Below are 21,384 nucleotides of genomic sequence, written 5' to 3'. Positions count from 1 at the left end.
CTAAGTGTTCCTGCCCGGCTGTTACGGACTGCAGCTCCTCTACTCCACTAGAGCAGAGAACCCTTTCCATCATTTAAGTACTGGACAAGAGTTTATTTTTTATTAGTGGTTATACCTAGCCAGGCCCTCTGCTGATGGGGGGGCTAAACACCCCTAGATATCTGGTCTCATGTCTGCTAAGTTTGGGTATGATATGTAAGTAAGAGTTAAATATTGAGCCTTTCTTAGGAGTGAATTAACATAGTGAATTCAGGGGCGGCTGTACAAAAGGCTGTGAAGTATTTGTAGTTAATCATATCAGAGCTGTAGCTCCGCCCACCGGTGAAGTGAAGTGGAGCAGAGCATGCTGGGCGATCTCCAGCTTAGAGAAGAAGATCAGCTCGAGAGAAGTCAAGTGAGCGAAAGCTCCAGCCATCCTTGTGTTTTCCCACCAGTTAGCTTTCATTGTGTTAGCCAAGGCCAGTTTGTGTCATTGATGATATTTGTATTAATGTTTTACCTTTATTTAACTAGGCAAGTCAGTTAAGAACAAATTCTTATTTACATTGACGGCCTACCCCGGCCAACGCTGGGCCAATTGTGTGCCGCCCTATGGAACTCCCAATCACGGCCGGATTGTGATACAGCCTGGAATTGAACCAGGGTCTGTAGTGACGCCTCTAGCACTGAGATGCAGTGCCTTAGACCACTGTGCCACTCGGGATACACCACACACGCACACACTTTGGTTGAAGCAAGTTGCCAGACCACTAAGTGCCTTAGCCCATCCATACTACATTCACTGTGTGGTGCTGTTCCATGCCTGTGCATATTCAGTGTTATTAAACAACCTCAACTGGACTCCTACCTGTCTGTCATCTGTGCCCTTACCAGGACACGGGAGAGAACACAAAGTAAAACCTAACCTAAATAATATACAGTCCACCAAGTCCTCACATACAGTTTGTGTGCAAGGCTGAAAGAGGTAGCTCCTTATTAAATTAATTATTAATCTTCAAGCTGTAGGCTATGTCCCTTTTCAACACACTAACACAATACTCGTGAGATTCAACCCTTGCCACAATCTGTGACAATTACATGGACTAGGCACTTTACACAGTGAGCAATTTGACCAGTCAGTCAAATACACGTGAAAGTTGCTTTGATGATCAGAATGTGCTGTTGGACTGTTAAGGAAGCTTCCATGAACAAGTGTTGGAACACGTCCAACTATGTCAACGATTTTAATTGGCTGATGCAGAACTTGTTCCAGGATATAATCACTGCCTCCTGGTGAGGTTAGCATAGGGCTAACATTTGCCATTTTATCTGATGGGACCAGCTACAATTGAGCGTTCTGTCACGTGCAAGTAAATCAACGATTTTAATTGGCTGATACACATTTTGAGCCGGAGAAAGTGTTTACATTTAAATGGTTGCTTATGTTCGCAAGTATGGCCCCACAGTGCTCACAGAATGTCATCAAAACAATACAACAGTGAATAATCAGTGGGTCCTCAGTACCACCACTCTGGCGTCAATCACTATCAACAGATATGAGAATAATCCATAACATTCAGCATCAAGTCTAGTGACCATCAACTGCAACTTGAGTGTCACAAATAGAGCAATTATGTGTATTACAGAAACTCCAAATATGCTAAACATTGTGTTGATCACTTAACTAAATATGAACTTTAGTCATCTTACATTCCCCCATTACAGTAAAGAAAAGAGGAAAGACTGGCAGCAAATGGTGATATGCATTTAGTAGTTGTAAAAATATCCACCAAAGTGAATACAGAGGATTTACACCCTTGTTAGTTTTAGCTTCCCAGACAAGATTGAGCCAAAGGAGTTTGGATGCGTTTGTTAACTGGTTTTGTAACAACAGCAGCACAGATAAAGCATGCGCTTAGGCTTCAATTTGCGATTACAGGCCACAGCTTTTATAGAGCACATGTTTTCTACAGCACAGGTTTTATTTGTTGGCTGGGTTGATGACCTTGCCCATGAAGAGAATACTCTTGGTCTCCCGGTCCATGACAATGACCATGAACGGATGGTCGAACTTCAACACAGGGGTGCGTCGGAAGGAGAGGGGCATGACGACCACACCTGTAGCAGCTGCTGCAGTCGCTCCAGCCTCATCCACATCCAAGGAGGCTTGGTGCACCACCTGAAAACAACCCCACAATGCAGTCTGATGTATAGTACATAGGCCTAGTTCACATGGTTCACATAGCACGTCCATACAGTATGTTATAGAGCAGTGCTTCTCCTGGGACCCCTGGGGCCCCTGGGGAGCCACAGAGAGCTTTCAGAGGCTCCCTGAAAAAGTGAACTAATTGAAAATAACAGCAATATTGAGGCCAAAATATATAATATTTCATCGAAGAATTGATTGACAGCCATTAAGACATTGTGCAATTTCATGTCTTTATGAATCACTGAGAGTGAAAGTGTTCCCTACCTCTGAGACAGCCACCTTCAGATCCTCTGATATTCCACTGAAGTCAGCTTTATTACTGAATATGTCCGGCATTCCCATTCCACTCAGGACGTCCTTGAGGGAGTATGTTGTGGTGATAGACATTTTGGGAACATGCACCTGGTATTCCCTAAAGACAAAATTGGACAGGAAGAAGATTTTACTTGCAATGATTGTGATATGTGGTTGTTTTACCCACCCAATGTTCATTAGTTCTATGAGAGTGATGCTTCCTGATTAAGACAGGTCATACCTGTCCTTCATCCACCTGTGCCACTTGGTGATGTGGTTCTGGCCTATGACCTCCTCCAGACTAGCGAGTCCCTTCTCTGGTAGCGCCAGCATCATGGACACTGACTCGTTGTAGTGGAGCTGCAGGATACTGGTGGAGATCTCCTGGTCGTAGTAGACAGAGAACCTCTTCTTCATGCTCATCATCTGGACCGGAACAGTGGTGTTGTCATCCACATGGAACGTGTCCTCCTTTGTGTCTTTAGAGTCAAATGGAATCTCCCATTTTCCTTGAGAAATAGAACATCTTAAAATATTTCAGGGTGTTGTGTGATGAGTAAAAGTTACCAGACTAAAAGTGGTAAATCTGAGGCAAAAAAATAATAATCTGAGGGAGACCTGACAAGATTCAGCAGGAGATACCGCCAAAAATTACAGTGGCATCAGTAATACCAACAACACCCAGAGACAAAAATACATATTGAGGTCTGCATCAATCAAACACGTGAACTCTATTATATTTTTTACTATTAGTTTATCTTATAGTTTGCAAAATCCTCTTACCTTTGAAGTATATGTAGCTAAGGAGATACATGACAGTGGTTGGGTCCAAATCTTTGACTAACTTGTCTATCTTGCCTCGAGTCTTTTCCCCCACGAATGTATTGATCGTGTCGATGGCCTCAGACGTGTTGGTGAAGTCGACAGTGAAACCCTCGGAGAGGTAGAAGCGCTTCATGTCCTCGAGGAACTCAGGGCGTGGTTTGAAGGTGTTGTGCAGAAAAAGTGCACTTCCCGTGGACAGGTCCACTCCGTTCTTCTGGTTGAGCTGTGTGAGTATGGTCTGGAAGGCCTGGTCCACCTGTTCTTGGGTCAGTAAGATGCTGTTGAAGCCCAGACCAGTGAAGAGCTGCTGGTGGGTCTGACCCCTGGCCCCCACGGACAGAGCGGCCAGGGCCAGGGACACACTCAGTGGGGAGAAAAACACATTCTTGCCCTGGTTGTCGGGCTGAGCCACCAGCTGCTTGTACAGGCTGAAGGCAAACTCCCTGTTACCTTGGATCACTGGTTTGGTGCCATTGTCACCGGGCTCAGGGTGATGATGCCCATGGTTGTGGTCTCGCCTGTGTTCATGGTTGTGCTCGTGGTCGCGCCCGTGATCATGGTCCTGGTCAAGCCCCTGACCCTGGTGGCGGTCACCTCCGTGACCTTTATGACCTCTGACCTCTCCCGGGCAGAGCACTGCCATAACGATCCACAAACACAAGGCTGTCCTCATCTTGGCAACTATCACAATGTTCAAAAACGTAGCATTACTCAATAGTCACCACATTTAAAGGTAGACTCAGCGATATGACATAGATGCACTAAAAAAGTGTAACAAAGGTGTAATAACCAGTGGGTGGTAAATCACTGTTTAGAAATACATGATAATTAAATTATCACAGAGAAATTATACTTCCAAACAGATGGCATCAAAATATTTCTCGAAGCATAATCTTCACATAGACACCACACATTATTAACACTATTACATCACTCTGTACCCCTGAGGTGGACTAAACATGGCAGGGTCTAGAACGTTCCAGTGGAGGCAGTCTTCATTGAATCAAATAACACATATTTTGCCAAGAGATGGGGGCAGGGCAGTCTAATAACTTTATTTTATGTAACATTTACACTTTTTTTTAAAAAATCTCAAACTTGCCATTGAACTAAACTGTGTTATCTTCCCACATCAGTATTCTCATTCTGTTATGTTTTTTTGTGGTCTCCAGTTTCCTGGAAAATATTTGTCTCGTTCTTATTCATTTTGGAAATCAGACACATTTTTACTCCTAGTCAAAGTAAATAATACCTTTAGTTTATCAATTCGTGGGCCTCACACCAGACAAATCCATTGAACCATGTTTGGAGATAACCATTACAGAGCTATTGAGCCAGTGACCAGTAAAAGTCTCCCAGTGTAGAGATAGATAGCAGTACAGTACTCACCCCTATAGATCGCAGCTATGGGCTCTTTGTACCAAAATCAGTCTATATAATGAGGATCGGGGGGTGTCCTTCATTTGGGATTGATCAGTGGTTGAACTTTGACATGTTTGTTTGGTACTGGCATGCCCCCATATTTGAACAGTGTAATGATTACCTGCGTAGGAGGAGTGCTGACCACAACATAGTTAATTTAGGATTGGCACAGACGGGGGCCATTATGAAAAATGTATGCATTCACTAACTGTAAGTCGCTCTGGATAAGAGCGTCTGCTTATTGACTAAAATGTAAAATGTAAATGTAAACACAAAATATATATTGTAAATGTAACTATGGACATTGGACATAATCAATAATACGTTGGATGATAACACACAGCAAATTATAGAGCAATATTGCACAATAGCTGTTGTTTAATTTAGTTATTTTATAGGACAGTGCAATTCATGTCTGTTGTGCATTTTTGGTGTGCATGGTTATACAGAGGGGAAAAAAAGTATTTAGTCAGCCACCAATTGTGCAAGTTCTCCCACTTAAAAAGATGAGAGGCCTGTAATTTTCATCATAGGTACACGTCAACTATGACAGAAATTGAGAAAAAAAAATCCAGAATATCACATTGTAGGATTTCTAATGAATTTATTTGCAAATTATGGTGGAAAATAAGTATTTGGTCACCTACAAACAAGCAAGATTTCTGGCTCTCACAGACCTGTAACTTCTTCTTTAAGAGGCTCCTCTGTCCTCCACTCGTTACCTGTATTAATGGCACCTGTTTGAACTTGATATCAGTATAAAAGACACCTGTCCACAACCTCAAACAGTCACACTCCAAACTCCACTATGGCCAAGACCAAAGAGCTGTCAAAGGACACCAGAAACAAAATTGTAGACCTGCACCAGGCTTGGAAGACTGAATCTGCAATAGGTAAGCAGCTTGGTTTGAAGAAATCAACTGTGGGAGCAATTATTAGGAAATGGAAGACATACAAGACCACTGATAATCTCCCTCGATCTGGGGCTCCACGCAAGATCTCACCCCGTGGGGTCAAAATGATCACAAGAACTGTGAGCAAAAATCCCAGAACCACACGGGGGGACCTAGTGAATGACCTGCAGAGAGCTGGGACCAAAGTAACAAAGCCTACCATCAGTAACACACTACGCCGCCAGGGACTCAAATCCTGCAGTGCCAGACGTGTCCCCCTGCTTAAGCCAGTACATGTCCAGGCCCGTCTGAAGTTTGCTAGAGTGCATTTGGATGATCCAGAAGAGGATTGGGAGAATGTCATATGGTCAGATGAAACCAAAATATAACTTTTTGGTAAAAACTCAACTCGTTGTGTTTGGAGGACAAAGAATGCTGAGTTGCATCCAAAGAACACCATACCTACTGTGAAGCATGGGGGTGGAAACATCATGCTTTGGGGCTGTTTTTCTGCAAAGGGACCAGGACGACTGATCCGTGTAAAGGAAAGAATGAATGGGGCCATGTATCGTGAGATTTTGAGTGAAAACCTCCTTCCATCAGCAAGGGCATTGAAGATGAAACGTGGCTGGGTCTTTCAGCATGACAATGATCCCAAACACACCGCCCGGGCAACGAAGGAGTGGCTTCGTATGAAGCATTTCAAGGTCCTGGAGTGGCCTAGCCAGTCTCCAGATCTCAACCCCATAGAAAATCTTTGGAGGGAGTTGAAAGTCCGTGTTGCCCAGCGACAGCCCCAAAACATCACTGCTCTAGAGGAGATCTGCATGGAGGAATGGGCCAAAATACCAGCAACAGTGTGTGAAAACCTTGTGAAGACTTACAGAAAACGTTTGACCTGTGTCATTGCCAACAAAGGGTATATAACAAAGTATTGAGAAACTTTTGTTATTGACCAAATACTTATTTTCCAGCATAATTTGCAAATAAATTCATTAAAAATCCTACAATGTGATTTTCTGGAGAAAAAAAATCTCATTTTGTCTGTCATAGTTGACGTGTACCTATGATGAAAATTACAGGCCTCTCTCATCTTTTTAAGTGGGAGAACTTGCACAATTGGTGGCTGACTAAATACTTTTCCCCCCACTGTATACTGTGTGTGTGTGTGTGTGTGTTATATACTGTATGTATGTATATACACTACCGTTCAAAAGTTTGGGGTCACTAAGAAATGTCCTTGTTTTTTCGAAAGAAAAGCACATTTTTTGTCCATTAAAATAACATCAAATTGATCAGAAATACAGTGTAGACATTGTTAATGTTGTAAATGGCTATTGTAGCTGGAAACGGCTGATTTTTTATGGAATATTTACATAGGCATACAGAGGCCCATTATCAGCAACCATCAGTCCTGTGTTCCAATGACACGTTGTGTTTGCTAATCCAAGTTTGTCATTTTAAAAGGCTAATTCATCATTAGAAAACCCTTTTTCAATTATGTTAGCACAGCTGAAAACTGTTGTGCTGATTAAAGAAGCAATAAAACTGTCCTTCTTGAGACTAGTTGAGTATCTGGAGCATCAGCAATTGTGGGTTTGATTACAGGCTCAAAATGGCCAGAAACAAAGAAACTCGTCAGTCTATTCTTGTTCTGAGAAATGAAGGCTATTCCATGCCAGAAATTGCCAAGAAACTGAAGACCTCGTACAACGCTGTGTACTACTCCCTTCACAGAACAGCGCCAACTGGCTCTAACCAGAATAGAAAGATGAGTGGGAGGCCCCGGTGCACAACTGAGCAAGAGGACAAATACATTAGAGTGTCTCAACGTCAACAGTGAAGAGGCGACTCCGGGATGCTGACCTTCTAGGCAGAGTTGAAAAGCAAAAGCCATATCTCAGACTGCCCATCTTAATCTTTTATTTTTATTGGCCAGTCTGAGATATGGCATTTTCTTTGCAACTCTGCCTAGAAGGTCAGCATCCCGGAGTCGCCTCTTTACTGTTGACTTTGAGACTTATCCTCTGCAGCAGAGGTAACTCTGGGTCTTCCATTCATGTGGCGGTCCTCATGAGAGTCAGTTTCATCATAGCGCTTGATGGTTTTTGCGACTGCACTTGAAGAAACTTTCAAAGTTCTTGAAATGTTCCATATTGACTGACCTTCATGTCTTAAAGTAATGATGGACTGTTGTTTCTCTTTGCTAATTTGAGCTGTTCTTGCCATAATATGGACTTGGTCTTTTACCAAATAGGGCTATCTTCTGTATACCCTCCCACCTTGTCACAACACAACTGATTGGCTCAAACGCATTGAGAAGGAAATAAATTCCACAAATTAACTTTTAAGAAGGCACACCTGTTAATTAAAATGCATTCCAGGTGACTACCTCATGAAGCTGGTTGAGAGAATGCCAAGAGTGTGCAAAGCTGTCATGAAGGCAAAGGGTGGCTATTTGAAGAATCTCAAATATAAAACATATTTCGATTTGTTAAACACTTTTTTGGTTAGTACATGATTCCATGTGTTATTTCATAGTTTTAATGTCTTCACTATTATTCTACAATGTAAAAAATTGTAAAAATAAAGAAAAACCCTTTAAATGAGTTAGTGTGTCCAAGCTTTTGACTAGTAGTATATGTATATATATATATATATATATATATATATATATATATATATGGTGGTCCTCTGTGGCTCAGTTGGTAGAGCATGGCGCTTGCAACGCCAAGATAATGGGTTTGATTCCTGGGACCACCCATATATAAAACATGTATGCACGCATGACTAAGTCGCTTTGGGTAAAAGTGTCTGCTAAATGGCGTATTATTATTATTATTATTTATACCCATGTCTGGTACATTATTATGTGTAACAATACAATAGTGAGCTACTACTTTATTGGCACGCTAAGAGCCAAACCACACTTCAGCAACCTTTTAATCAATTAATTTCCTGCCATGGCACTACTCAGGAACATACATCAGTGTCCACAATATTTTTTTAACACTGCAGTATAACAGAGAAAGATACAGTATTAACATTAGTTAAGAGTCTGCACTGCTTATAAACTTTGCACTCCTTAACTATGTACATAACCATTATAGATTGAACAAAACAAATGTACTGTAGATTGCAAAAATACTTTCTAAGTAAAAAAACTATGTAAACAACATTTACCTCACAGGAGTAAAAGTCAAATGGATTTAACATGAAAGGCTGTTCTGCACTGTGTGTGTGTGTGTCCTGTCTTTCTCCTCTGGCTGTAAACATTAGTCAAAGTTTCAACACATCTGTTTCTCAACACATTGTCTCTTTTACTCTTCCAGATTTCAGCAACCATTTGAGAAATCAAACTGCTAAGTCTTTCCCTGTGAAAACAAGACAACAAAATAATGTAAGGTTTTAGACCATTCGAATACTGCGTGCCATTCCCTCTTGTTCAATTCCCCTCTGCCCAATCATTCTGGTGTCTAATCACAAATCAGACTTTAAAAAAGCAGTTTAATTTTGAGTAGGTAAGTAACTTTATTTTTTGTAGGAGCAAACTTACCCATGAGTCTCTGTATTTCCATGGTTACATCCCTGTACACATAATCCAGCAAGCCCTCCTTTGACTCCAATCCATCCAAAAAGACTGGAAATAAAGAATGAGTGACCATCTGGTAGCATCAGATAGAATGAACTAAAGCAATAGCATGTTAACAGCAATGGAGTGAGCAGGAACAACTACAACGACTATCATAAACATATCTGGCAAAGAAAGATCTTTATATCTACTAAATGAAAAGCTCACCAATATCCAATACCATGTCTTCCATCTCTTGCCGGTTTTTCAGGTACATTGGCCACACATATCCGTCAAAGTACCCTGGCAGGTCAGGGGGTGTATACACCCTCGAGCTGTCAATCACAGGAAAGGTGGGCCAAAGGCTTGTTCTTTTCATCAGCCACAGGTTATACAGCCCAACAAGTGGCCTATCTGAACAGACCATAATTATATCCAAGCATTGCAATTATATCGGAGTAAAAAAACTATTAGCCCCACCCTCTCCTCTCTTTGCAGATGTCATAAGGAATTTCAAGGAAGTATCTCTTGTCCATTAATTCGTTCAAGGGCCTGCCAATCAAAACATGAAACACAAAGCCAGACAAATAATTCATCTCATCATGCAGACATCAGACAAAGGGCATACCGAGAGAGGGAGAAGGAGAGAGAGACACATAGGAGGGAAGATCTGTTTTCTCTTAGTTACCCGTAGTTGAAGATCAAGAAGCCCTCAACGATGAGCACAAACACCTCCTCTCCTACAGAGCATTGTGTTTTCAGACTTTGAGATGCTAGGAATGAATCGGGGTCCTTCCGCCATGATTCAATCTTGCTCATCATTCTGTCCATGTGGAGCGCATCAAGCACTACAAATGTATCATACAGTCGAGTTAAAGTGTTGAATTCCAAATGAACAATAGGTTTTACTGAGTCATTACTTATTTGTAAATGTAAACTTTGGTAATAGGTCACATTATTGTTTACATTTACAAATAAGTAATGACTCTGTACATTTACACTCAATGAGCTTAAACTTGTTCGATCTTCTGAAATGTATCTTCTTACTGATAAAATAGAAAGAAACTCTTCCCCTACCATCATACTGCTTGAACCCATTGCTGTCCAAAGCTATCACAGAGTCATCCTAAAGGGGGAGAAAGAGAGAAAGAAAGAAAGGAGAGAAAGAAAGAGAGAAAAAGAGCGAGACATGACCACTGACACTGAGCCTCTTTTTCCCTATCATCCTTAAACTGACAGTCAAGAGAAGACCATGAAGAAGGTGAATTGAGGAGACATAAGGAGGGAGAGGACCATGAAGAGGGTGAATTGAGGAGACAGAAGGAGGAGGGAGAGGACTATGAAGAAGGTGAATTGAGGAGACATAAGGAGGGAGAGGACCATGAAGATGGTGAATTGAGGAGACATAAGGAGGGAGAGGACCATGAAGAAGGTGAATTGAGGAGACTTAAGGAGGGAGAGGACCATGAAGAGGGTGAATTGAGGAGACAGAAGGAGGGAGAGGACCATGAAGATGGTGAATTGAGGAGACAGAAGGAGGAGGGAGAGGACCATGAAGAAGGTGAATTGAGGAGACATAAGGAGGGAGAGGACCATGAAGATGGTGAATTGAGGAGACAGAAGGAGGAGGGAGAGGACCATGAAGAGGGTGAATTGAGGAGACAGGAGGAGGGAGAGGACAATGAAGAAGGTGAATTGAGGAGACAGAAGGAGGAAGGAGAGGACCATGAAGAGGGTGAATTGAGGAGACAGAAGGAGGAGGGAGAGGTCCATGAAGAAGGTGAATTGAGGAGACATAAGGAGGGAGAGGACCATGAAGATGGTGAATTGAGGAGACATACGGAGGGAGAGGACCATGAAGAAGGTGAATTGAGGAGACAGAAGGAGGAGGGAGAGGACCATGAAGATGGTGAATTGAGGAGACAGAAGGAGGAGGGAGAGGACCATGAAGAAGTTGAATTGAGGAGACAGGAGGAGGGAGAGGACCATGAAGAAGGTGAATTGAGGAGACATAAGGAGGGAGAGGACCATGAAGAAGGTGAATTGAGGAGACATAAGGAGGGAGAGGACCATGAAGATGGTGAATTGAGGAGACATAAGGAGGGAGAGGACCATGAAGAAGGTGAATTGAGGAGACTTAAGGAGGGAGAGGACCATGAAGATGGTGAATTGAGGAGACAGAAGGAGGAGGGAGAGGACCATGAAGAAGGTGAATTGAGGAGACATAAGGAGGGAGAGGACCATGAAGATGGTGAATTGAGGAGACAGAAGGAGGAGGGAGAGGACCATGAAGAAGGTGAATTGAGGAGACAGAAGGAGGAGGGAGATGACCATGAAGAAGGTGAATTGAGGAGACAGAAGGAAGAGGGAGAGGACCTTGAAGAAAGCATCCTGTGCTATGATGCAGCTGTTGGGGATCCGCAGGTGCAGACTACTGGACATGGTCGACTTCCCCCCATTGGTCATCCTGGAGACATGACAAGGCAAGATTCACAATGACTGGAATCTTAATCAGGTGACGATTTGAGATTCCAGCCTGACATAACAAGGTCAGGTTTCTCAGACACAGATTAAGCCATTGGCATTCAGTTGGATTTTTCTACTAGGACTAGGTTTCATCTGTGTCAGACATACTCCAATTACTTTGAGTGGAGGATAAAATGAGGTGTCGTGCCACAGGACAAACCTTTGGTGTGCATTGCTGAAATGTCCACCTGATTTGGCCATCGTTATGCTAATAGGGTTTCCTTGGAACAAATCAATGCATATAAGCCAGGGTAATTGCTTAGTAAAATTGTCAAAAGGCTATCTTATGTACATCTGTACCATTGCCTTCGATGACTGATGATCTGTCTATGGGTGTTGTCATATGGCCAAAACAAAAGTGAAAAAAGTATTTATTCTAAAATTAAAGTAAAAAAACAATTGCAATAAACAACGTCTAAACCATTCAAAATGTAATGTGGAAACCTTCGATCATTTTTTAAAATCCAATTTAATTAAACATTCATTTCATGCAGGGAGCCATGAATTTGTCCTCTGGTGTGACATCACAATTAATGCTAATATAAAGGTTTAATGATTCTCAAATAGACAAATATTTTTACTCATTATTAGTTACTTCTGTTTTTAAAATCCGTAATCATATTCTGGAATTTCAATTAAAAAACACAATTTCCTTGTATAATGACGATAACCAAGTGTCTCCCCATTACATTTTGAGTAAGATTCACAGTAATCTGACAAAAACCTAGATAAAAAGCAATTGTTACCTGCCTCATGCTTTACAATAATTTTTACATTATGTTCAAGACACCTTTTTTCCCATTTTATTTATTGGCCTCACCCCATAGGACATTATGTCACACCGATGGACAATATACATTTTAGTTATTTAGCAGATGCTCTTATCCAGAGCGACTTACAGTTAGTGAGTGCATACATTTTTCATACTGGCCCCACGTAGGAATCGAACCCACAACCCTGGCGTTGCAAACGCCATGCTCTACCAACTGAGCTACACAGGCAGTCAAATTTGATGGTTTAAACGTAATTAATGACACTTTCAGAAGTTTCTGACCACTGTAAAATGCAACTTCTAAACATCAGTAATGGATCCACATTAAAGGTTTTAAAGTGTACTCATTACACGTGGTCACCATGGTATGCACAGAAAGTACCATCGAAAGTTGATATGGCAGACATTCAAATTAGATGTCAGCACGTCACCAAAAGTGTCTGTGGTGTCCGAGAGTACCCCGCATGGGTTTTGAGTCTGAATAAATGCACGCATCCGTGAAGGTCAGCACTTTTTGGCATGTATTAGCTCTATAATTGCTGCAGTCATCCAAGTAACGTTGGAGCAATCAAAGGAACCATAACTAATTTAATGAGCCATTCGCAGTTTCACTGTACCGGCCATGTGTATTAAGACTTGCATGGCTTAATCTTTGAGACAAGACTGGCAGAATCACTCAGGTAGAACCCAACAACATTGAGGTGTACCTGACCAAGCAGCGAGGTGCAAAGGCACATTCCTCTAGTAATGGAGGAGACCGAAGCGCACCCGTGCACATCCAGTGGGAGGCCCTGACCTACCAACAGCCGAAGCCGTGGGAGCCAAGACGCCGCTTGAGAGGTGTTCTGTTGGAGAGTTTTTGGAGTATACCGTACAATGGAGCCAATGACAATGGGTCTCTGATGCTGGCGGGTAATAGGGTGTGGGAGAATGAAAATGTTAATATTGCACTCAGAACCACATAAAATGATGAAAATTCCAACAAATAGGTCTACCATTTGATTTCACCACAACATTTTGTCATTGTTTTTTATACTTCAAAAAACATTTATTTTCAACTATACATTCAAAAGGCGTCACACCAAAGGACTAAGAAATTGACCCTTTTATGGCAATGGCAGAAAAGTGCAATATTTTGATGAATATTTCTGAAAATTGACTACAAAGTTTGAATAGGATAATTTTGGTCATAGTCTCATCTGAAATGGAGTTTGGAACCTCAGTGCATCACAACGGGTAAATAAAGGTTGGATTTGGATTACAATGTCAACAAATCATGCCCCCTTTTGCCAAGCTCCACTTGCAAATCGCCCCTCTGCCCACTTCGCTTCCCTTCATTGAATGGTGCTCCATTGTTTCATCGCCCCCAACCAACGCTTTCAAAGGATCACGGCCATTTGAGACAGAAAAGCCCTATACGGATTGATCATGCAATGCATGCTTTCAGCAGGATGCACAGCCAACAACTATGGTTTGTATGCCCTGCCGAAGGACTCTATCATGCGGGGATAGGTGGTTGGAGTTCGTTGGTCCCTAGTGGTGGTGAGTATACCGGTAGCTAGACCATAGACTGCTGGTTATGTATCTGGTTATGCACAGTGCCTTCAGAAATTATTCACACCCCTTGACTTTTTCCACATTTTATTGTGTTATAGCCTGATTAAATTGAGATTTGTTGTCACTGGCCTACACACACACAATACCCCATAATGTCAAAGTGGAATAATGTTTTTTGAAATGTTTACAAATTCATTAAAAATTAAAACCTGAAATGTCTTGAGTCAATAAGTGTTCAATCTCTTTGTTATGGCAAGCCTAAATAAGTTCAAGGAGTAAAAATCTGCTTAACAAGTCACATAAGTTGTATGGACTCACTCTGGGTGCAATAATAGGGTTTAACATGATTTCTGAATGACTACCTCATCTCTGTACCCCACACATACAATTATCTGTAAGGTCCCCCAGTCGAGCAGTGAATTTCAAACACAGATTCAATTACAAAGACCAGGGAGGTTTTTCAATAACTCACTTTACCTATTGGTATATGGGTAAAAATAATAATAATAATAATATAATAAAATTATATTCCAAAACATGCATCCTGTTTGCAACAAGGCACTAAAGTAAAACTGCAAGAAATGTGGCAAAGAAATTAACTTTATGTCCTGAATAAGAAGCGTTATGTTTTGGGCAAATCCAACACAACACGTCACTGAGTACCACTCTTCATATTTTCAAGCATGGTGGTGGCTGCATCATGTTATGGGTATGCTTTTAAATCGGCAAGGACTGGAGAGTTTTTCCAGGATAAAAAAGAAACGGAATGGAGCTAAGCACAGGCAAAATCCTAAAAGGAAGACCTGGTTCAGTCTGCTTTCCACCAGACACTGGGAGATGAATTCACCTTTCAGCAGGACAATAACCTAAAACACAAGGCCAAAGCCTAATCGAGGCACAGATCTTGGGAAGGTTACCAAAACATTTCTGCAGCATTGAAGGTACCCAAGAACACAGTGGCCTACATCATTCTTAAATGGGAGAAGTTTGGTACCTCCAAAACTCTACCTAGAACTGTCCGCCCGGACAAACTGAGCAATCGGGGGAGAAGGGCCTTGGTCAGGGAGGTGACCAAGAACCCGATGGTCACTCTGACAGAGCTTAAGAGTTCCTCTGTTGAGATGGGAGAACCTTCCAGAAGGACAACCATCTCTGCAGCACTTCACCAATCAGGCCTTAATGGTAGAGTAGCCAGACGGAAGCCACTCCTCAGTAAAAGGCACATGACAGCCCGCTTGGAGTTTGCCAAAAGGCACCTAAAGGACTCTCAGACCATGAGAAACAAGATTATCTGGTCTGATGAAACCAAGATTGAACTCTTTGGCCTGAATGCCAAGTGTCACATCTGGAGGAAACCTGGCACCATCCCTACAGTGAAGCATGGTGGTGTCAGCATCATGCTGTGGAAATGTTTGTCAGCAGCAGGGACTGGGAGACTAGTCAGGATCGAGGGAAAGATTAATGTAGCAAAGTACAGAGAGATCCTTGATGAAAACCTTCTCCAGAGCGCTTAGGACCTCAGACTGGGGCGAAGGTTCACCTTCCAACAGGACAATGACCCTAAGCACACAGCGAAGACAACGCAGGAGTGGCTTCAGGACAAGTCTCTGAATGTAAGTGAGTGGCCCAGCCAAATTCCGGACTTGAACCCGATCGAACATCTCTGTAGAGACCTGAAAATAGCTGTGCAGCAACGCTCCCCATCCAACCTGACAGAGCTTGAGAGGATCTGCAGAGAAGAATGGGAGAAACTCCCCAAATACAGATGTGCCAAGCTTGTAGTGTCATACCCAAGAAGACTCAAGGCTGTAATCGCTGCCAAAGGTGCTTCAACAAAGTACTGAGTAAAGGGTCTGAATCCTTATATAAATGTGGTATTTCCGTTTTGTATGTTTTTTGCAAAAAATTCTAAAACACTGTTTTTGCTTTGGCATTATGGGGTAGTGTGTGTAGATTGATGAGGGGGGGAAACAATTTAATCCATTATAGAATAAGGCTGTAAAGTAACAAAATTTGGAAAAAGTCAAGGAGTCTGAATACTTTCCGAATGCACTGTATATATGGAGATACAGTAGTTTAGTTGGACCAATTAGATGCTAGTAAGAATCACGCCTGCCTTATTTGGCGGTCTATTTAAGCTGGCCGGTTCTGCGCACACATCCGGCTGCCACTTCCTGCTACTGTTAGTATGCATTTGCTGCATTGATGCTGCTGCTGTAGCTGTACACGCTATGCTGCTATTTTCTGATATGAACTTTTCTTTGTAAATGCTCGCTAGCTATGTTTGGACCTTGCCCGCGTCATTCAATATGCTCATGTTGCAATGTTTGGCTGCTGTGGGAATGTCACTGTTGTCAATGCTCTACTGTTGTCAGTTGCTGCTCTACTGTTGCAAAAATTTCGAAAACATTGTTTTTGCTTTGACATTATGGGGTATTGTGTGTAGATTGATGAGGGGGGAAAAACAATTTAATCCATTATAGAATAAGGCTGTAACGTAACAAAATGTGGAAAAAGTCAGGGGGTCTGAATACTTTCCAAATGCACTGTATATATGGAGATACAATAGTTTAGTTACTAAAATAAGGGGTTAAATGCATTTTTTTTTAACGATAGTTTCCTGATCTTTCTTACATCTCTCATATTTACATTTACATTTTAGTCATTTAGCAGACGCTCTTATCATATATAGGACAGACACTTCAGAACAAACTTCCTTTAGATTTTTGGGGGGAATATCTGTTTATCCATATTTAAATGTGTTTCTATGGGCTAATAGCAGTAAGGCCAAATATAATGTTTAATCAAATAATGTTTTTTATACCTTAAAGGTTGCTAAAACTCCAAATCAAATAGCTAAATGATCCTTGGTATCACCATCTTACAAAATGTCATATGTTAACTTAGTAGTTCAGGAAGGGAACCCGAGTGCCCGCCTCAGCTGAGATTGCACCAATTAGATGCTAGTAAGAATCATGTCTGCCTTATTTGGCGGTCTATTTAAGCTGGCCGGTTCTGCTCACACATCCTGCTGCCACTTCCTGCTACTGCTAGTATGCATTTGCTTCTTTTGCTGCATTGATGCTGCTGCTGTATCTGTACATGCTATTTTCTGATATTGACTTTTCTTTGTAAATGCTCGCTAGCAGTGTTTGGACCTCGCCCGCGTCATTCAATATGCTCATGTTGCAATGTTTGGCTGCTGTGGGAATGTCATTGATTGCGAGGATCAACCATGTTGCTGCTCTACTGTTGTCAGTCAATAGCCGGCTACAACTATCTACCTAAGTAGAATTAATCTCGGGAGTAGCCCATCTTATGCTTTGTTTGTTCCCAATGCCAGCTTTCGGGCAGAGTCTGTGCACTCGGTGAACACACACCGCATCATAGAGAATCATCCCTCGTACATACAAGGAGGATGGAGCCTATGCTAGGCTAGCTATGCAAGGCACTCTATCAGCGATAACATACATTTACGGGTCATCTCAAATCAAATCAAATTTTATTGGTCACATGCGCCGAATACAACAGGTGCATACATTACAGTGAAATGCTTACTTACAGCCCTTAACCAACAGTGCATTTATTTTTAACAATAAAAGAACAACAACAACAATAAAAGAACAACAAAAAAAGTGTTGAGAAAAAAAAGAGCAGAAGTAAAATAAAATAACAGTAGGGAGGCTATATATACAGGGGGGTACCGGTGCAGAGTCAATGTGCGGGGGCACCGGCTAGTTGAGGTAGTTGAAGTAATATGTACATGTGGGTAGAGTTCTCAGCCCCGAATGATTTTGTCTCAGCCCCAAGTTTTTTGCCCTGTTGGGATGGTGTAAAACAAACTAGGCTACACTGCATTACACACTGCAATGAATACTCCAATCATGAGCCCCGGCCTGCCCTGCCAGGGCTACCTAAAACCAGCATTTCTTTGTACCGTGGTACTTTAGGATGCAGAGTCGTTTTCCAAAGTCATTTTTGATTTGTCCAAAGAAAATATATTTTGGTGCGCGGGCGACTGTTCATTCTCTGAGGGAGAGTGTGTTGTATTGTAACTATTTTATTATAGCGCAAGTATATTCATGATGTCACATAAAAGGTGATTGGGCAAGTCAGTCCGTGTGCATCCGTCGTAACAAGTCCAGTGAATACAGTTTCCAGTGTTATGTTACTTATTGTTCCATTAAAGTCAACCAAAGTGATATTCGCCTCCTGATTCTTCAAATAAAGCATAACACCACATGGTGTCAGAAGATCAGCAACGATGGCTAAGTCTCCACCTCCAGAAAACGTTGACTTCGGTCGCCCAGAACACTGGCCAGAATGGCGCCAACAATTTCATCGTTACAGGATAGCAACTAAGCTAAACAAAGAGGATGGAGAGGTACACGTTTGTACTCGGCTCTATTCGCTGGGGAAAGAAGCTGAACAAGTTTAAGACATTCACGTTTTCTGTGGAGGAGGACCAGAACGATTATGAGATTGTTATGGGTAAACTAGACAATTAATTTGTGGCCAAAGTGAACACTATTCAACACTGCCAAGAACAAAAATATCCATGACAGGTTGGTCATAGGGATATTAGATAAGGACTTGTAAGGGAAGCTTCAACTAACACCTGACTTGACACTCAACAACGCGGTAGAGAGGGTATATTAGTGAACAAGAGGCTAATGCTAACGGTGCACAGCTTTAGTGCAGTAGCATACACAATGAGAAACAGAGACACAGAAAACGGGCATGGACAAAACAAAGGGGCCAAAGCAAAAGAACACAATGTGAACATGACAGGATGCAAATGCTTCAGATGTGGTAAGGCACGTGCTAAAGAGAACATGTGTTGCTAAGAATGCAGAATGCCGTAACTGTAGGAAGCGGGAGCATTTTACGGTCGTGTGGTCAACGAGGTTACTGCACCCAACGAGGGAGGAGAAGAGGAGGACTTCCATTTCCTGGGAGAAGTCACAGATGTTGATGACTCAAACAATGCATAAAAAGGTACTACAATAGACTTTAACATTGATACAAGTGTCATACCAGAAAATTCTTATAGCTCACTGAAAAACATGCCACCACTGAAGAGCACAGTAACTTAACTAGACAGCCCAGGGGGTAAACTGAACTGGATGGGTCACTTTACAGCTACTACTATGTGGAAAGGACAGCAGTTTAGGTTCAAAGTGTATGTGATAAAGGGGTCACGTGGAAGCCATCTGCTAGGCCGTAATGTAGCTGTTGCAATGGGCTTGGTAAAGAGAATAGAAGAGATCAAAAGCACAAAGCAGATCAATAGTGCTCATCCTGCAGATGTGGGCAAGCTGAAGATAAAACCAATCAAAATAAGCCTGAAAGATGATGCAGTGCCCTACAGTGTAAACACAGCCAGATGTGTGTCAGTGCCCATGCTCCCCAAAGGAGCTTGACCGCATAGTAGAGAATGGTGTGATCACGGAGCCTACAGAGTGGTGTGCTCCTATGGTCCTGGTACCCAAGAAGAACAAAGACCAGCTGAGGGTATGTGCTGACCTGAGAAGGTTAAACAAATCATTGAAAAGGGAGAAATACATTCTACACACCATAGACAATATCCTGCCAAAGCGTTTTCACTTTTAGATGCAGCAAGTGGCTTCTGGCAGATTCCACTAGACAGAGAGAGTGCCAAGCTTACCACATTCATAACGCCTTTTGGATGGTACTATTTCAATAGACTTCCATATGGAATCACTAGTGCCGCAGAAATGTTCCTTATTTACTCAGACATGCCAGAGGATCATGAGGTGAGACTCCAGAAAACCCTATTCACACTGGAGAAAGCAGGTTTGAAGGTCAACCCAGAAATATGTCTACTGGGTCAGAAACATATTATTTAGTATACAGTTGAGGTCGGAAGTTTACATACACTTCGGTTGGAGTCATTAAAACTTGTTTATCAACCACTCCACAAATTTCTTGTTAACAAACTATAGTTTTGGCAAGTCAGTAAGGACATCTACTTTGTGCATGACACAAGTAATTTTTCCAACAATTGTTTACAGACAGATTATTTAAATTATAATTCACTGTATCACAATTCCAGGGGGTCAGAAGTTTTCATACACTAAGTTGACTGTGCCTTTAAACAGCTTGGAAAATTCCAGAAAATTATGTCATGGCTTTAGAAGCTTCTGATAGGCTAACTAGCATCATTTGAGTCAGTTGGAGATGTACCTGTGGATGTATATCAAGGCCTACCTTCAAACTCAGTGCCTCTTTGCTTGACATTATGGGAAAATGAAAATAAATCAGCCAAGACCTCAGAAAAATAATTGTAAACCTCCACAAGTCTGGTTCATCCTTGGGAGCAATTTCCAAATGCCTGAAGGTACCACATTCATCTGTACAAACAATAGTACGCAAGTATAAACACCATGGGACCACGCAGCCATCATACCGCTCAGGAAGGAGACACGTTCTGTCTCCTAGAGATGAACGTACTTTGGTGCGAAAAGTGCAAATCGATCCCAGAACAACAGCAATGGACCTTGTGAAGATGCTAGAGGAAACAGGTACAAAAGTATCTATATCCACAGTAAGACGAGTCCTATATCGACATAACCTGATAGGCCGCTCAGCAAGGAAGAAGCCACTGCTCCAAAACCGCCATAAAAAAGCCAGACTACGGTTTGCAACTGCACATGGGGACAAAGATCGTACTTTTTGGAGAAATGTCCTCTGGTCTGATGAAACAAAAATAGAACTGTTTGGCCATAATGACCATCGTTATGTTTGGAGGAAAAAGGGGGTACCTTGCAAGCGGAAGAACACCATCCCAACCGTGAAGCACGGGGGTGGCAGCATCATGCTGTGGGGGTGCTTTGCTGCAGGAGGGACTGGTGCATTTCACAAAATAGATGGCATCATGAGGAAGGAAAATTATGTGGATATATTGAAGCAACATCTCAAGACATCAGTCAGGAAGTTAAAGCTTGGTCGCAAATGGTTCTTCCAAATGGACAATGACCCCAAGCATACTTCCAAAGTTGTGGCAAAATGGCTTCAGGACAACAAAGTCAAGGTATTGGAGTGGCCATCAAAAAGCCCTGACCTCAATCCTATAGAAAAGTTGTGGGCAGAACTGAAAAAGCGTGTGCGAGCAAGGAGGCCTACAAACCTGACTCAGTTACACCAGCTCTGTCAGGAGGAATGGGCCAGAAGTCACCCAACTTATTGTTGGAAGCTTGTGGAAGGCTACCCGAAACGTTTGACCCAAGTTAAATAATTTAAAGGCAATGCTACCAAATACTAATTGAGTGTATGTAAACTTCTGACCCACTGGGAATGTGATGAAATAAATAAA

The 21,384-nt window shown here is 42.1% G+C and overlaps 3 protein-coding genes across 8 annotated transcripts in view; 1 reads left to right on the top strand and 2 right to left on the bottom strand.

Moving 5' to 3' along the window:
* Positions 1–1,344: 1,344 nt before the first annotated feature.
* Positions 1,345–4,795, bottom strand: LOC311144956 (alpha-1-antitrypsin-like). Its single transcript, XM_084181146.1, has 5 exons — positions 4,697–4,795; positions 3,266–3,988; positions 2,724–2,991; positions 2,453–2,600; positions 1,345–2,158 (listed from the first exon to the last, which is right to left on the bottom strand). The coding sequence occupies exons 2-5, from the start codon at positions 3,978–3,980 to the stop codon at positions 1,961–1,963; spliced, it is 1,329 nt and encodes a 442-aa protein (XP_084037272.1). The 5' UTR covers positions 3,981–3,988; positions 4,697–4,795; the 3' UTR covers positions 1,345–1,960.
* A 3,752-nt stretch (positions 4,796–8,547) lies between these two features.
* The window catches only part of nmrk1 (nicotinamide riboside kinase 1), a 28,901-nt gene continuing 16,064 nt past the window's right edge, over positions 8,548–21,384 (bottom strand). For 3 of the 6 annotated variants that reach the window (XM_084180661.1, XM_084180659.1, XM_084180660.1), the window contains exons 3-9: positions 11,570–11,660; positions 10,271–10,319; positions 9,882–10,041; positions 9,674–9,745; positions 9,422–9,528; positions 9,179–9,262; positions 8,548–8,996 (exon numbers count right to left, since the gene is read on the bottom strand). In XM_084180661.1, coding sequence (XP_084036787.1) covers positions 8,977–8,996; positions 9,179–9,262; positions 9,422–9,528; positions 9,674–9,745; positions 9,882–10,041; positions 10,271–10,319; positions 11,570–11,659 — 582 coding nt within the window. In that variant the 5' untranslated portion in view covers position 11,660 and the 3' untranslated portion in view covers positions 8,548–8,976. Of the gene's footprint in view, positions 8,997–9,178; positions 9,263–9,421; positions 9,604–9,673; positions 9,746–9,881; positions 10,042–10,270; positions 10,320–11,569; positions 11,661–21,384 lie in introns of all 6 variants that reach the window. The other 3 variants (XM_084180657.1, XM_084180658.1, XM_084180662.1) reach the window with 2 other exon arrangements.
* Positions 13,816–21,384, top strand: part of LOC311144617 (osteoclast-stimulating factor 1) — a 30,584-nt gene continuing 23,015 nt past the window's right edge. The window contains exon 1 of the mRNA XM_084180655.1: positions 13,816–14,033. Coding sequence (XP_084036781.1) covers positions 13,925–14,033 — 109 coding nt within the window. The 5' untranslated portion in view covers positions 13,816–13,924. The remainder of the gene's footprint in view (positions 14,034–21,384) is intronic.

Source organism: Coregonus lavaretus (genome assembly GCF_964263955.1).
Source record: "Coregonus lavaretus genome assembly, chromosome: 17".
In the NCBI taxonomy this organism is placed as follows: Eukaryota; Metazoa; Chordata; class Actinopteri; order Salmoniformes; family Salmonidae; genus Coregonus; species Coregonus lavaretus.
The sequence above is the reverse complement of the archived record's forward strand: the minus strand, read 5'-3'. Positions and strand labels throughout refer to the sequence as shown.